Source organism: Vespa velutina, chromosome 15, assembly GCF_912470025.1.
Source record: "Vespa velutina chromosome 15, iVesVel2.1, whole genome shotgun sequence".
Classification (NCBI taxonomy): Eukaryota; Metazoa; Arthropoda; class Insecta; order Hymenoptera; family Vespidae; genus Vespa; species Vespa velutina.
In genome coordinates, this window is record NC_062202.1 from 2684469 (window position 1) to 2699468 (window position 15000).

At 29.9% G+C, this 15000-nt stretch overlaps 3 protein-coding genes across 6 annotated transcripts in view; 2 read left to right on the plus strand and 1 right to left on the minus strand.

The window, feature by feature from the left end:
- The window catches only part of LOC124954360 (phytanoyl-CoA dioxygenase 2), a 10558-nt gene extending 2775 nt beyond the window's left edge, over window positions 1–7783 (plus strand). Inside the window, exons 2-5 of one of the 2 annotated variants that reach the window (XM_047507187.1) lie at window positions 5291–5434; window positions 5849–5962; window positions 6423–6573; window positions 7114–7783. In XM_047507187.1, coding sequence (XP_047363143.1) covers window positions 5291–5434; window positions 5849–5962; window positions 6423–6573; window positions 7114–7532 — 828 coding nt within the window. In that variant the 3' untranslated portion in view covers window positions 7533–7783. The remainder of the gene's footprint in view (window positions 1–5290; window positions 5435–5848; window positions 5963–6422; window positions 6574–7113) is intronic. The other variant, XM_047507188.1, reaches the window with a different exon arrangement.
- Window positions 7784–7798: 15 nt separating this feature from the next.
- Window positions 7799–15000, minus strand: part of LOC124954352 (transcriptional protein SWT1-like) — a 20309-nt gene continuing 13107 nt past the window's right edge. The window contains exons 1-12 of one of the 3 annotated variants that reach the window (XM_047507161.1): window positions 12462–13901; window positions 11316–11994; window positions 11041–11226; window positions 10720–10952; window positions 10387–10623; window positions 10013–10243; window positions 9658–9915; window positions 9309–9501; window positions 9102–9220; window positions 8794–8951; window positions 8519–8659; window positions 7799–8315 (exon numbers count right to left, since the gene is read on the minus strand). In XM_047507161.1, coding sequence (XP_047363117.1) covers window positions 8084–8315; window positions 8519–8659; window positions 8794–8951; window positions 9102–9220; window positions 9309–9501; window positions 9658–9915; window positions 10013–10243; window positions 10387–10623; window positions 10720–10952; window positions 11041–11226; window positions 11316–11946 — 2619 coding nt within the window. In that variant the 5' untranslated portion in view covers window positions 11947–11994; window positions 12462–13901 and the 3' untranslated portion in view covers window positions 7799–8083. Of the gene's footprint in view, window positions 8316–8518; window positions 8660–8793; window positions 8952–9101; window positions 9221–9308; window positions 9502–9657; window positions 9916–10012; window positions 10244–10386; window positions 10624–10719; window positions 10953–11040; window positions 11227–11315; window positions 11995–12155; window positions 13902–15000 lie in introns of those variants that run through there. The other 2 variants (XM_047507159.1, XM_047507160.1) reach the window with 2 other exon arrangements.
- The window catches only part of LOC124954355 (retinoic acid receptor RXR), a 54259-nt gene continuing 52457 nt past the window's right edge, over window positions 13199–15000 (plus strand). The window contains exon 1 of the mRNA XM_047507177.1: window positions 13199–13381. Within this exon, the coding sequence (XP_047363133.1) occupies window positions 13363–13381 (19 nt within the window). The 5' untranslated portion in view covers window positions 13199–13362. The remainder of the gene's footprint in view (window positions 13382–15000) is intronic.

The window sequence follows — 15000 nt, forward strand, 5'->3', positions numbered from 1 at the left end:
TCTCTCTCTCTCTCTCTCTCTCTCTCTTTAAAATACTGCATTTTCTGTTTCCCACGCTTACACTGATCTTATTATTTTTATGTTGACATACTTTCTAATGTATCAATTTAATATCATCCCCATATAGATATATATATATATATCTTTGTATGTATATATAATAATACAATCACATATGTATATATATATATATAAATTAGACTTCTTTCATATAAGGTGTATTTACCTTGTCCAACATTGCATATATATATATATATATATATATATATATATATATATATACATACTTTTTAATATATCACTTCACTGTCAAATCTATCCTTAGATACCCTAATTAATCTATTCTAATTTAATTCGAATTCTCTTTCATACATAATGTATTTATTCAATGTCGTCTTTCTTTCTCACTCACTCATATTCTCTCTCTCTCTCTCTCTCTCTCTCTCTTTCTCTTTCTTTCTCTGTCTCTATTTGTCTATCTATCTATCTATCTATCTATCTATCTCTATATCTTATAAAATATTTATAAATTAGAGAATCAATTATTTCTTGATATACTCTTCCATCCTAATTATGATAAAAACAACATCCTCTCTCTCTCTCTCTCTCTCTCTCTCTCTCTCTCTCTCTCTCTCTCTTCTTATAAAAAAGAAAATGAAAAAAAGAATAATAAAAAAAATAATAAAAAGAACAGAAAAAAGAAATCCACATTCCCTGTATTTACTCTTCACTTTGATTTCCTTATTGCGCTCATAAAAATTTTATCGTGACATCATTCTTAATTTGTCAATATAATTAATGCAAATGCATCGATTTAATTGGATTTCACTTGGACAACAAAGACAACGTGTCGCATTTTACATTTCTCAAATTTTTTAATTTAAAGAAAAAAAAAAAGAAAAAAATCATTTGAGAAATATAATTAATAAATCGTGAAAATGTTTATAATTCGATATCTAATTTAAAGGCACGATATCATCGCACGTGAATTTACATACATACATACATACGTACATATGTATGCATGTACATATGTACATGCAATATTTATATACGTAAACGAGAAGGACAAACAATCGGCCCACGCGATTCGCATATTCGTGAAACGTCCCTCTATTCTTATTCGTCGATTCATATACCTACATGTGCCTTGACTCACCCGGATTTGCATGTACAACGTTGAAAATTTTAGAAAAGCACGAACGAGGAGGACACGGTCGAGAACGATGACGTAGCATCCACCCATCCATCCACCCACCCACCTGTCGCGGCCATGGCTATTTTCAACTTTTCATGACGATCTTCCATCTCCTCCTCCTTCACTCTTTTAATCCCAACCCTCTTTAACTCCTTCTCCCCCCCTCCACCCTCTCTCTCTCTCTTTCTCTTTAATCCTTTCATTCTATACTTTCTCTCTCTCTCTCTCTTTCTCTCTCTCTCTCTCTCTTTTGCTCACTTCGCGCGCGTTTCCAGTATCCCTTTGACGAACAAGAATTCGTGCGCTGTCGAGACGAAGCTCGGTGCACTTTTCTGAAAAAAGCTCAGAGAAAAAAAGAATGAACGGTGAGGAGGCCCTCCCTAATTCGCTTAAAGAGAAAAAGAAGAAGGATCGGCTTGAAAAGGAGGAAAAGGAACGAAGGAACGAAGAAAAGGAAAAGAGAGAGAGAGAGAGAAAGAGAGAGAGAATAGGAGAGGAGTTAGGTGGTGGAGGGATAGAGAAAGATAGAGAAAGAGAGAGATCGTATTTGCCACGCCGGAAGTGGGACCCTCGGAAGCCACGCCATGCCACAAAGGATACAATGTGCTCTCTGATGTGGGAAGCCCGAAACGAGAGTAAAAAACGTATATGACGTTATTAATGATATCGTTTCTTTCATTCTCTCTCTCTCTCTCTCTCTTTCTCTCTCCTCTCCTCTCCTCTCTCTCTCTCTCTCTCTCTCTTTCTCTCTTTTCCTTTCTCTTCATCTATTTCTTTATCTATCTTTTGATTTTATATATCTGCGCGTGTGTGTGTGAGAAAGAGAGGAAAGAGGGAGTAACATTTGATAATAATAATAATAATAATAATAATAATAATAATAATAATAATAATAATATTAAATGTAAAATCTCTGATCTGAAAATGAAAAAGGCTCTTTGACGATTCAATGCCACAGACAAAAAAGCTTCTACGTACGGTTCTTTTTTCTTTTCTTTTGTTTTTCTTTTCTCTTTTCCTATTTTTTTTTCTTGTTTTTTCTTTTTTGTTGTTCTTCTATCCTTCTCTTTCGTTTGATTTACGAAGTATTTGCTTTGAAAGGTAGATTTATATAAAAAGGACAAAAAAGAAATGGAGACAAAACAATGTGTGTATATAATTCAAATGAATGACTTTTAAATATCTGAATTTTTTGAATTTATTGAAAAAAAAATCTGTTTGACTTATACGTTATTATAACGAAATAAAAAAAAAAAAATATATATATATATATATATATAAAGAAAATAAAAGAAAATTGCAAAATGTAATTGGACATTTGCAAAAGATTATTTCTCCTTATTTTATTTCTTTTGATATTTATCTGTTTTTATAGACGAGGCTAGAAGAAAAAAAAGAAGAAAAATAAAAAAGAATAAAAATAAAAAAAAAAAAAAAAGGAGAAGAAAGAAAGAAAAGTATCGAAAATTACGAAATCAATGATTATAATTGACGAAGAATTCTTTGATAAGAGAAAAATGAATCTTTGAGAAGAAAAAAAAATAAAAAAATAAAAAAATAAAAAAACATGAATAATCGATCGGTACGAACGTAAATTCTTCGTAGGAAGAAAATTTGGCAGGTAATTTACGGGCAATGTAAGAGAAATACAACGGCACGTTTCTTGCTGATTACCGATGCGATTAATAACTACTCTGGTAACTAATTAAAGAGTTAGTTAATCCGCTCTGTTAGACATCGGTTTAATAAACGTTCCCGCTAGTTAGCTAGCCTAGCTAGCTAGATAGGCTAGCTGAATATACCTAGATAGGCTAGAAGCTTGCAAGCTCACTCACTCACTCACTCGCTCGCTCGCTCGCTCGCTCACTCACTCGCTCGTTCGCTTGCTCGCTCGTTCGCTTGCTCGCTCGCTCGTTCGCTTGCTCGCTCGCTCGTTCGCTTGCTCGCTTGTTCGCGATCGAGCAACCATAATGCTACGATCAAACTCACGTGATATCTAACTTTCGCGTTTAAAGTGATTCACGACTTTGTCGATAGTTTTCAACAGGAGTTTCGAATAAATACGAGGAAAATATTCCTCTGTTTAATAAATCACGTTTATGAAAGGGCTCTAACAAAATTGCCTTACTTCGTGTGGTATCTATCTCATTTTCATATTATCTAAATATTTTCCTTGAGATCAAAGTTATATACATATATATATATATATATATATATATATATATATATATATATATATATATATATATATTTTATACATTTTATTTACAAATATTAATTTAAATTATTAATTTTGTTTTTGGAATATATTCTAAAAATATTTACTTTATTAAAAAAGAAATATATATATATATATTATTTAAACAATTATTTTCTTATATACATTCACATACCTGTACACTGACACACACACACACACACACACACATACGTAAAAACACTAATATATATGTTGCATTATATTTTTAATGTATTACTGAACATATATTATGTATTAATCGGACAATGATTAAGTTCATATGGAATATTCATATTAAATTGCAACGAAAGAGAGAAGATTCGAACACGCAAAGAATTAAAATACATTTCTTGTGTTGCACTCGCTTGCTTTCGTTCCGAAGGAGAAAGTACCAAGTTCCTTCAAGAGAGAGAGAGAGAGACAGAGAGAGAGAGAGAGAGAGAGAGAGAGAAAGATAGAATATACTACAGGTACAAACTTTCCACGATGGCGAATAACCTTCGGACTGCTTACATTTAAGTTTAAAAACGATATTCTAAGAGTAAGAAAACATTCGTGTTTCTTTCATAAGAAAATCACATGCTCAAAATGATTTTTATGAATATACCATTCACCCTACGGGTCGTTCGGATCATGATCCAGACCTTTCTGACCTAACTTTTCTCTCACATATGAAGATTATTATACTAATAAATGTGCCTTCCATAGAAAAACAAAGATGGTACATATAAAATGTAAGGAATACAGGGATGATAACATTATTTTATTTCATAATACGTGATATAATAACGATTTTAATAATAATCGTAATCATAATAACAATAATAATAATAATAATAATAATAATAATAATAATAAATATTGTTATTAATATTAATAACTTTACATATATATATATATATGTATTTCATATATAATTATAATATATATTTAATATATATTTAATAGAAATAAATTAGAAATTTAATGTAATCTATTTAAAATAATAATAATCATAATCATAATAATAATAATAATAATAATAATAACAATAACATTAATAATAATGTTGATGATAATAAATCATTCATAAAACATATTAAAAAGTTTCGGCTTAAATAAATATATACATCAAACGCATTCGTCGTTCAAAAAAAAAATTCATCGTTTTAAAAATGTTTGCCATAGAGAGAGAGAGAGAGAGAGAGAGAGAGAGAGAGAGAGATAGTCCGATCAACAATTGTTAGTAGTCCCTTGAAATAATTATGATGCGATCAAATTTCAGACGAAAACAAAACTGTCGAAAAAGTAAAAAAAGGATTGAGATAAAGGAATGAGGAGAAAAAAAATTATCTGAAAAAAAAAAAAAAAAAAGAAAAAAAAAAAAGAAAAAAGAAACGAAGAAGAAGAAGAAAGAAAGAGAAAAAAACTTATAATAATAATAATAAATCATGATAGCGAGACGATGATCATACGGTCTAATTAAAATAGTAATAGAAATTCTAAGGAAGAACAGCGTATGTATGAATAATCGTATTAACGTCTACTATACTCGACTATTCCAAGCGAGTTTATCAAACAATGTCTATTATTAGATGACGACCCGTCATCGAAAACACATCGACAAATGATGCAACACACATTCTATCGTTTTTTCTATTCTCGTCCCGATACGTTTGAATTTTATCTTTCTATACGAAAGTTACATTGAAAATATCGTAGATTCTTTCAATGTTTTATTTCTTTGTTCTTTTTTTTTTCTCTTTTTTTTTTTTGCCTCTTTTTCTCTTCACTGATTTTTTTTCTTTCTTTTTTTTTTTTTCCCCATTTTTCTTCTAATCACAAAAATTTTTTTTTTTTATATATGTTGCCAGTTCGAGAGGAATGGTTACATCGTGCTGGATGATTTCTTCAAGCCAGAAGAAATCGACGAATTGAAATTCTCCGGTGAAGAATTTACGAAGAATTTGCCATCGGAAACGGAGAGGAAAATTTTTAACACGATAGACGCGCAACAAGTAAATATAAAGGAAGAAAAATAAAGAAGAAGAAAAAAAAAAAGAGGAGAAGATTATTCTTAATATTTCTAATTATATTATCGCGTATATGTATAAGGGTGTGGATCAAAGGTTTCCTTAAGCATGAGACCAAAATAATTCTTAGGATCGTCTTAGATATCAATTATTCACTTTCGAGACTCCTTGAATTAATTTCTTTTTCTTATTTCTTTTCTTTTTTTTTTCTTCAGATTGCAAAAAACAAAACAAGGCAGAAAACTTGTTAAACTAAGACCCCATTTATTATAGGCCTAAAACGTTTCGAAATAGAGTAATTGAATTTTTAAGATCGCTTAGAAACTTCTTGGTCCATCGAAAAACTTTTGGCCAATCCTTTGGCACGGATTATAAGATTGTTTTTTTATTATGTTTCAGAGCAAGGATCAATATTTTCTGGACAGTGCGCACAAAGTCTGTCCATTCTTCGAAAGTGAAGCACTTGAGAACGATGGCACTTTAAAAGTTCATCCTAGAGTGTCTCTAAACAAAGTAAGTTAATATAATTCGATGATCGATACAAAATATCTTCATTGAAAAAAGAAATTTTACATCGTTTAAAATAGATAACATGAGAAATAGAATATTAAGAAATTAATTTTATCCATTTAAATCCATTGAATGCATACTTTTCAAGATTATTTTAAAATATAAATTCTCTATTACTTGTGTAGTCTACGATATATCGTGTCAATGATATATTATTATTAATATCTACCTGCCATCTTTCGGTAAAATACATGAACTAATTTCAATCTACTGACTCTATCGGTATGCAACATTTATATATCCAAATATTTCTATTATCTACTGATGGTAAAACAGTTTTCTTTTCCAAAATATCCAATCTTTTAAATAATTTTAATTCTATCTATAAAATAAAACTAATTAGTTCAAACTTATTATATAATATATTCATTAACATATATATACATATATATTTAATTTGTAGGTAGGTCATGCATTGCATTGGTTGCATCCGACCTTTAAAAAATACACATTTGATGAACGAGTAAAAGAGGCTGCGTTCCAACTGGATTACATAGAGCCGGCAGTGTGCCAATCTATGTACATTTATAAAAATCCTGGCGTTGGTTCGGAAGGTAAAGCGATTATCATCTTTTTTTGACCTTTTCTTTAATTACATACAAGCTAATATATATATATATATAATATAAATACAATCACTAATATAAAAAATCGACTAATATTTTTATCTCCACCTATATATTTCAACCTATATATAATATTACAAATTTAGAAATCATTAAAACCAATTTAAAAAATATTAATGATACTCAATCAATCTACATATATAATAAATTCTGTACTTATTGAATTAACTCTGATAAATATTCTTTCTATTAATAACCTTATCTTTATTAATAAAAAAAAAAAATATACATATATATATATATATATATATCATATTCATATATTATATATATATAATACAATACATTAATTAAATAAAAAATATAATATATTCATTATTTATATTAATTTTATTACTTATTATTAATACATATATATGTATATATATATATGTATATATGTATATATACATATATATGTATATTAATTATATACATATACGTGAATGTATATGTTTATAACTACTAATTATATATAAATGATTGCAGTAATTATGCATCAGGATGCAACGTACTTATATACAGATCCAGTTAAATTGGTGGGTTTTTGGATAGCTTTAGAAGATGCCACACAAGAGAACGGTTGTCTTTGGATTGCTCCAGGTTCTCATAAAAGTGGAGTTCATAGGCGTTACATTAGAAACAAGGATCCAAATTCTCAAGAACTTATAATATATGATAAAGCGGCACCTTGTTATCCACTTAGCAATTTCCGTCCTGTTCCAGTGAGCAAAGGTAGTTGCATACTTATACATGGACAAGTGGTACATTTCTCTTATCCCAACAAAAGCGAAAAATCAAGACACGCTTATACTTTTCACGTTATCGAAACAAAACATGTGACATATTCGAAGGACAATTGGTTGCAACCACCTGCAAATGGTTTTCCACGGTTGTATAGAAATTAAATTAAGTGTAGATGTAAAAAAAAAAAAAAAAAAAAAAAAAAAAAAAAAAAATAAACAAATAAAAAAAAAGAAGAAGAAGAAGAAAGAAAATCAGTTCACATTGTAATTAATAATAATGCGACACGGCTGTGCTCGTTTATTTCACTGTTTGTAATGCTATACAAAACTTAATGTTAACGTCTTCTCTTTCTATTTTTTATGCGAAATCGTTAATAATTAAAAATCAAAATATATTCGTATATTTCTCTCTCTATCTTTCTAATCTCTCTTTTCCTATTACCCATCACCCACCAACACCACCACTACCATCACTTTTCATTTCTATTGCAAACCTTTCTATCACAGTCATTGTTTTTCTGTTATGTATATGGGTCAATCGTTCGTTTTGTTCATTTTGTATTATATCTTGAAAAATTTAACAAACAGCAATTTGATTGTTTTTCTTTCTTTCTTTCTTTCTTTCTTTCTTTCTTTTTTTTTCTTTTTCTTTTTCCTTTTTCTATGACAATTATTTTAGCATATATATCATACAATATATAAATAACAATAACTCATATGCATCGGTAACTTGCCAATCTGCAATAATGCGTGCAGAGTTCTTGAAGCTGTCTTACACCCATTTTCAATACGTCCTCTTTTTCTTTTAAACAACAATAAACATCGAGCGGACATAAATCCGTAGTGTTCGTTATTGTTCTATCTGGTAGAAAATTTGTCAATATGTGATAAAGATCAATCAACGTTTTATGATCGATCGAAACATCCTTCATTCCCTCTAATGCTCTAAAAATAAAGTAAAAGAAGAAAGTAAATAAAATGAATGGGAACGAATGATTACAAAAAAAGAAAAAAAAAAAAAAAAAATTAAAAGAGAAAAAAATACTCTAAAATACTCTTAAAAAAGAAAAAAAAAAAAAAATGCGCAGAAATTATTATATCTCTGATATAATCGTATTTAAATAAATCTGTTCAATTTTATTACTCACTCGGTCAAAATACGTAACAAATGATTTACGTTTTGTCCAACTTCCGGTTGTATTTTCTTCACATATTCAACCGTGGGTGCTGGATTTGGTATTTCGTAACAAAAACTGCACGGCATGTTTACGATATCTGCAGCCATTCCTCTAAAAATAAAAAGGAAAAAAAAAAGAAAGATAAAAAAAAAAGAAGAAGACACAATACAAAGGAACAATATTAATATTCCAATTTTGTTGAAAATTATCTTAAGAATAATTCTTCATACGAATAAACTTTTTACCCAATGTCACGTGCGTACGAATAGATATAATTGAAATAATTGAAGGCCCTATCTGCTCTACGTTTTTGTTGAATCACATCATTCTCTGTTCCAATTTCTTCTTGTATTTTTTTCTCACGTATCTCGTTCTCATAATTTTGACATCTCTTTTTAATATTCTATAAGATAAATAAAATAAGATAAATAAAATTTTATTGATTTTAAATGTAGAACGAGAACGAATGGAAAATAAAAATAAAAATCAAAATGAAAATCAAAATCGAAATTAAAAATAAAAATAAAAATAAAAATGTATAAATAATTATTACTTTAATAGAACTTGATGCTCTATTTATAAGATCAGAATATTTATCCACATTGATCATTTGAATCAGATCAGCAGACTTTTCTAATATTTTTGCAATGTCTTTCAATTTTCGTCCACCTTCTGAAAATTGATTTATCGTTAATTCTTCATAATCATCTAACTTATACGAACATGAGATATTTATGGTATTTATGTAATTTGTACAAACTTGGCATTGTTCTAAATATTTCCAAAAGTTCTTTGAGAAGATGTTCTGCTTGCCTGTCAAACGCATCGCTTATAGCAGCTATCCAATGTTTTATAGCACATTTTAATACGCACAAAATTGTCCAAGGTGGTTTTATTATAGTATATTTTTCCCATGTTTCACCAAATAAATTTTTCATTTCTTTACTTACTATCTGAAATAGTATGGACAAATACATGTGTTTGAAATATATGTAGTATGACAAATATAGTATGACTGAATAGTATGACAAATATATAAATATATTTGTTTTCTTCTAAATTTTATAAGGACAAAAAAAATATATATATATATATACACATATACGTACGATTGAAAAAAGTTCTTTTATCATAGATTGGATCTCTTCGAATAATTCGTTCGAATAACGTAATTCTTCTTGGAAAGCTGAAAGAATTTGTGAACCTTCACCTTGTGTCTTTTCAAAACACATATCGTGTAAAGATAAGTTCTTATTATTAGTCGCAAAAATGTAATCTATTTTTTCAAGAGGATCGTCTCTTCCAAGCGCTACTATGTCGTATATCATTGCTTTGTTGCAAAGATTTTTATCGTACGATAATAAAGCCTACATTAAAAGAGATATATAAACTACCTTTTTTTTTTTTTTGGTTTTTATTCAACCTTCGAAATACTAACAAAATAATTCTCTCTATCTTACATACCACAGTTCTTTCTGCGTTACGAATTTGTAAACATGCTTGTAATATCTCATCGTCCGGACATTCAATGGCAAATTTTTCTTTGTTGCTTCTTACGTCCTCTAATGTCTGACCGACTATACGTGGATGTTTAACAGAAAAATGATCATGAAGAAAATTTATAGCTTTTCTGGCTTTTTCACGCAAATGTATTGACTTTCTTTCAAATTTGTCATTTTTTAAATAATCCAATTCCTATAGGAGAGAAAAAAAAATATAAAATATAAAAAAAAAAAAAAGAAAAAAAGAAAGAGAAAATCCTTTCTGCCTACATAAAAAAAAAGAAAAAAAAAAAAAAAAATTTAGAAATAATTTGTATAAGTTTTTTTTATACTTACTCGTATAACAGTCCATGGAATTACAAGAATTGGTTTATCATATTTTGCAAATTCTGTAACCATAGCTTTAATGATTGCATCTAAATTCGATAAAAACACATTTGTATCTACAACAATGTACAAAGTTTTCTTTTCTTCTTGAACCGGTATTGATGAAAATTGTAAAATATTTCCTTCCATTGGTAATGTTTCATTTTTACTATTTTCAACGCATAACTGTATTCTAGCAGCTTGTACCTGTGGAAAAAATATTTCTTGTATATATAATTAATAAGAAAATAATTATTATTTTAAACAAAGTTATATTCTTATTTATATATTTTGTATAATAACCTCGAATGTTATCTTTTCATCTTCCATTGGTTCCCAATCCATTTCTTCATAAAGAGAAGAATCATTAGACTCATTAACAGGATTTTCGCCTAATGCATTTAAAGATTGATTTTGCATATTAGTTTTGACTGAAGCCAACAATTGATTTTCATCAGGGATTATTTTATTACGCAATAGCCTATTACGTAAATTTTTATACCTCATATCAGTGGTTTTATAAATGTCCGGTATTTCTAAATATTTGCATTTAAAAACATTATATCCAATTATTAATTAAATTATATTTTTGTTTCTAAATAATTAGAACAAAGAAATACATACCATTATCTTTTATAATAGCTAGCAATGATTTATCATTGCTTTGCGATGATTTATTATTATTCCTTTGATCTTTCATTTGTAAATTTAATGTTGTCTTTAATTTATCCATACGATCTTTGGCCAAATTTCTTTTTGATATAACTCTACCACCTTTCTTATTTATACTATTATTATATTCTTTATTTTCTAAAATGCAAATAAATCAATAAATCAAGATTATAATAAAGACAATTCATATAAGATAGACGTATTTGTAAAAATACAGTCACAGTTACCTATTATTGTCTCCTTAGATTTGTATTGAGAATTTTTTTTATTTTGTAATATATTTTTTGTTATACTTGACCTCTCTGATTTGATTTCGTTTATATCTTTGATCGAAGAACACCTAATATCATTTTTTGTGAGATCACTTTCGTGACTACTGGAACAAGCAGATGTATCTTGATTCGAACTTGAGGATTTTGTCACGCCCTCTCTTCTTCTTTTTTTTCTCTTGTCTACTTTTACTCTATGTTCAATATTCTCAACTGTTTCGATGTCTTTAATATTTTGAAGCGATTGCGACTGCTTGGAAACTTTTTTGTTCATATTTTTCTTTTGTATCTTTTCATAAATAACTCTCATCTGTGGCGTCATTATTTCCGTTTTTTTATCCTCATCACTTTTGTACAATTTCGTAGGTGAATTAAATTGCCTGAATGAATTTGTAGATGAATTACTTTTCGAATTACTCTTTGCCTTCCTTTGTTGTATTTTCTTCTTAATTTCTGCCATTTGTATTGTATCAAATTCTTGTGTTGCTTTAAACTGTCTTTTGGCAACTAACTTCTTTCTTCTTACAATATCTTTGTTGTCATTATCTTCTTCAATATCAGAGGATGTCCTTGATTCAATAGGACTCATTTCATTTGTTTTCCTTTTTTTTTGTTTTGGCCCATCATTAACAAAAGCCTATATAAATATATGAATAAATTAAAACATATGTAAAGTCATTGAAATGTAATGTAATTAAAATAATTTGTATAAAACGAGTAACAATATAATAGATCAATCAAAATCACTTAAATCTAATATTAAAACAATGTATGTCTCGACAAAAAATTTGTCTTAACCTTTTTCGTTCCTTCGGTTGTTGGTTCCTTCCAAGAGGATTCATTGGTTTTAATATTGAAATAATAAACTCTGTCTGGATGGCTCTTAGAACCGACAACAACCCAATTTTTCGGAAGTTTATGTTTTCTCATAATGAAAATTCAACGAACAAACAAACGATTACTCATAAAATGTATTCGATCGAACAAACGTTCATTTATTACCTCATATTATCAAATAAGGTTAAACACATGTTTCTTATGTATTACGTAGTTACATATATCATTCATGAAAATAAAAATTCAGTTATGACACGAAATACGAACCTATCAAGATAGAAATTTAATACGGAATAGGACTTTATGGCGACGCACAAAATTTTAATAAATCATACGTGTATGTTAATTAAGTACGTTAGATGCATATGCAAGTAGTACGTATTTATCTATCTCTCTATCTCTCTCTCTCTCTCTCTGTCTCGTGTTTGGAAACATAAGAACGTCATAATAAAAGTATTCGTAGTAAATTGAGACGTCATCGCCCGTACAAAACTAACGTCCTATTGGTCGACGTTGATATATACCGACCAATCGTAGCAAAGACAGTTATAGTCCAATAGCGCGTGAAGTAATAAGCAGAGTGGTGGTAACTCGTGGATAACCAAAGACATAAAATGGCGCCATCTTTGAGTAGGTTGCGAAGCATATTGTTAGTCAAAACAATCGCCGAAATCGCAATCTATTTTTAGGTGGCACCCACCGAGCTACGGTACTTGACCGTTTTTCTCGGGCGTCGAAAAAAAGAACGGACGGTAGGAGCGGTTAAACGCGAGCGACGTCGAGTTTTCGGGAAAAGGTTCAACGACCTCTCTCTCTCTCTCACTCTCTCTTTCTCTCTCTCTCTCTCTTTGTATATCTATCTATCTATCTATCTCTCTTTCTCTCTCTCTCTCTCACTCTCTCTTTCTCTCTCTATTTCTCTCATTCTATCTCTCTCTCTCTCTCTCTCTCACTCTCTCTGTCCGTCTCTCTCTCTCTTTCTCATAGGGTAACACACATAGAAAGCGTGCGTGTGACAAGAGTGCCCCGACCGGCCATGTTTATACCGTAGTGAATTTTGAGTAAACGCCGAGCCGAAATCCCACGAGTCGAGTTTTCCACGTGCGCCCGCACGACGAGATAGTCTCGCGTCCAATAGTACCAGAAAAGTGACACGTATAATTACGATATGGAATCCAGCGAGAGAGGTGAGTTTACGTGATTAAACGTTAAAATCGCGGCAATATTGAGAGCATCTGACACAAATCGACGGCCCCGGGGGGGCAATGGCAGTGTCAGGGTCGAAACGGAACTAGTTCAGTGACCGCATTCGCGCGATTCCATCCATTTATTTTCTACCTTGATACCCTTTATCTTTACTTTAGAACATTGTATATATCAAATAACATTTCCTTTCTAACCATTTGCGAACATATCTTTCTCTCTTTCTCTCCCTTTCTCTCTTTCTTTTTCTCTTTCTCTTTCTTTCTTTCTTTCTCTTTCTTTCTCTTTCTTTCTCTCTTTCTCGGCGTTGCTGCGTTCCGCTAGGATGAGTCTTTCTCTTTTTTTTCTTTATCTTTCTCTCTCTTTCTTTCTCTTTTTCTCTCTCTCTCTCTCTCTCTCTCTTTCTTTCTTTCTATATATACAGAAAAATTCTACTCTCTGTACTTGAATCTGTGTCATGCGTTCGCATTTCACTTTTGAATGCGACTGTACCTCTCCTCTCTCGTCGGCTCTTTCTACGTTCTTACTGACACATACCGAGCAACGTTTTACCGATCGTTTCTTTAAATCTCTTTATATATATATATATATATATATATATATATATGTATATATATATATATACACATATCCTTATTTAGTTTTCTTTTCTTTTATTTTTCTTTCATCAATCATTTTCCTATCTCTATTTCTCTCTATTTCGTTTCTAATATCGTCGATGCTATTTTATTTTATTTTATTTCATTTATTTATTTATTTGTTTGCTTGTTTATTCATCATTTGAATTTCTTTTCTTCTTTCATAATTTCATTTTATTTTATCTGTTTATCTCTCTCTCTCTTTCTCTGTCTCGCTTTCTCTCTCTCTCTCTCTCTCTCTCTCTCTCTCTCTCTCTCTCTTTATGGGGATAATCGTTTTCTCTCAAATTTCTTTATTTTCATTTTCTAAAGTATAAAATTGATGTGAAATAAGCGTCTTACCGTTTTTTTATATTATCACAAGAAGGAGTTACATATACTTCTTTAAACTGGCGTTGTGCTCTGTTGTGCCTATGAAAGACACGTGTGAGAATTTGTTATTGCCTCGACGAGTTTTCATTTGCCGTAAGGTTGTAACGTGGCGACACCTGTCGAGCGTTCGTGCACGCCCTACCTCAAGTTCCCGAGGATTAACCCTACCACTCTCTTCTCTTTTACGCATTTGCCCCTTTTATACTCCACCCTCTTTACTTGCTGACATGGCGGCCGACTGAATTCCAGCTGGTCGTAAAGAGAACCAATGTGAGATGTTATGTGATGTGTTTGTTTTATTTTGTTTTGTCTTGTCTTGTCTTGTCTTGTTTTGTCTTGTCTTGTTTGCTTTTTCGTTCTCGTCTTTGTTCTTTTTCTTGTTTTAATTTCCTTCTTTTCTTTAAACGAATGATTCGAAAAGCAACAAATATGATATCGTTATTATCGAACAATTTATAAACTTTTATACAGTAAAATTTTCGAACGTTTTGAAAATCATTCTAATTTATAATTTTTGCAGTGCAAAAAAAGATTCGTTTCTTTTTGGACTTCTTTCTATCTTTCGTTCTTCATCTTTTAAACGTCCTTAACTT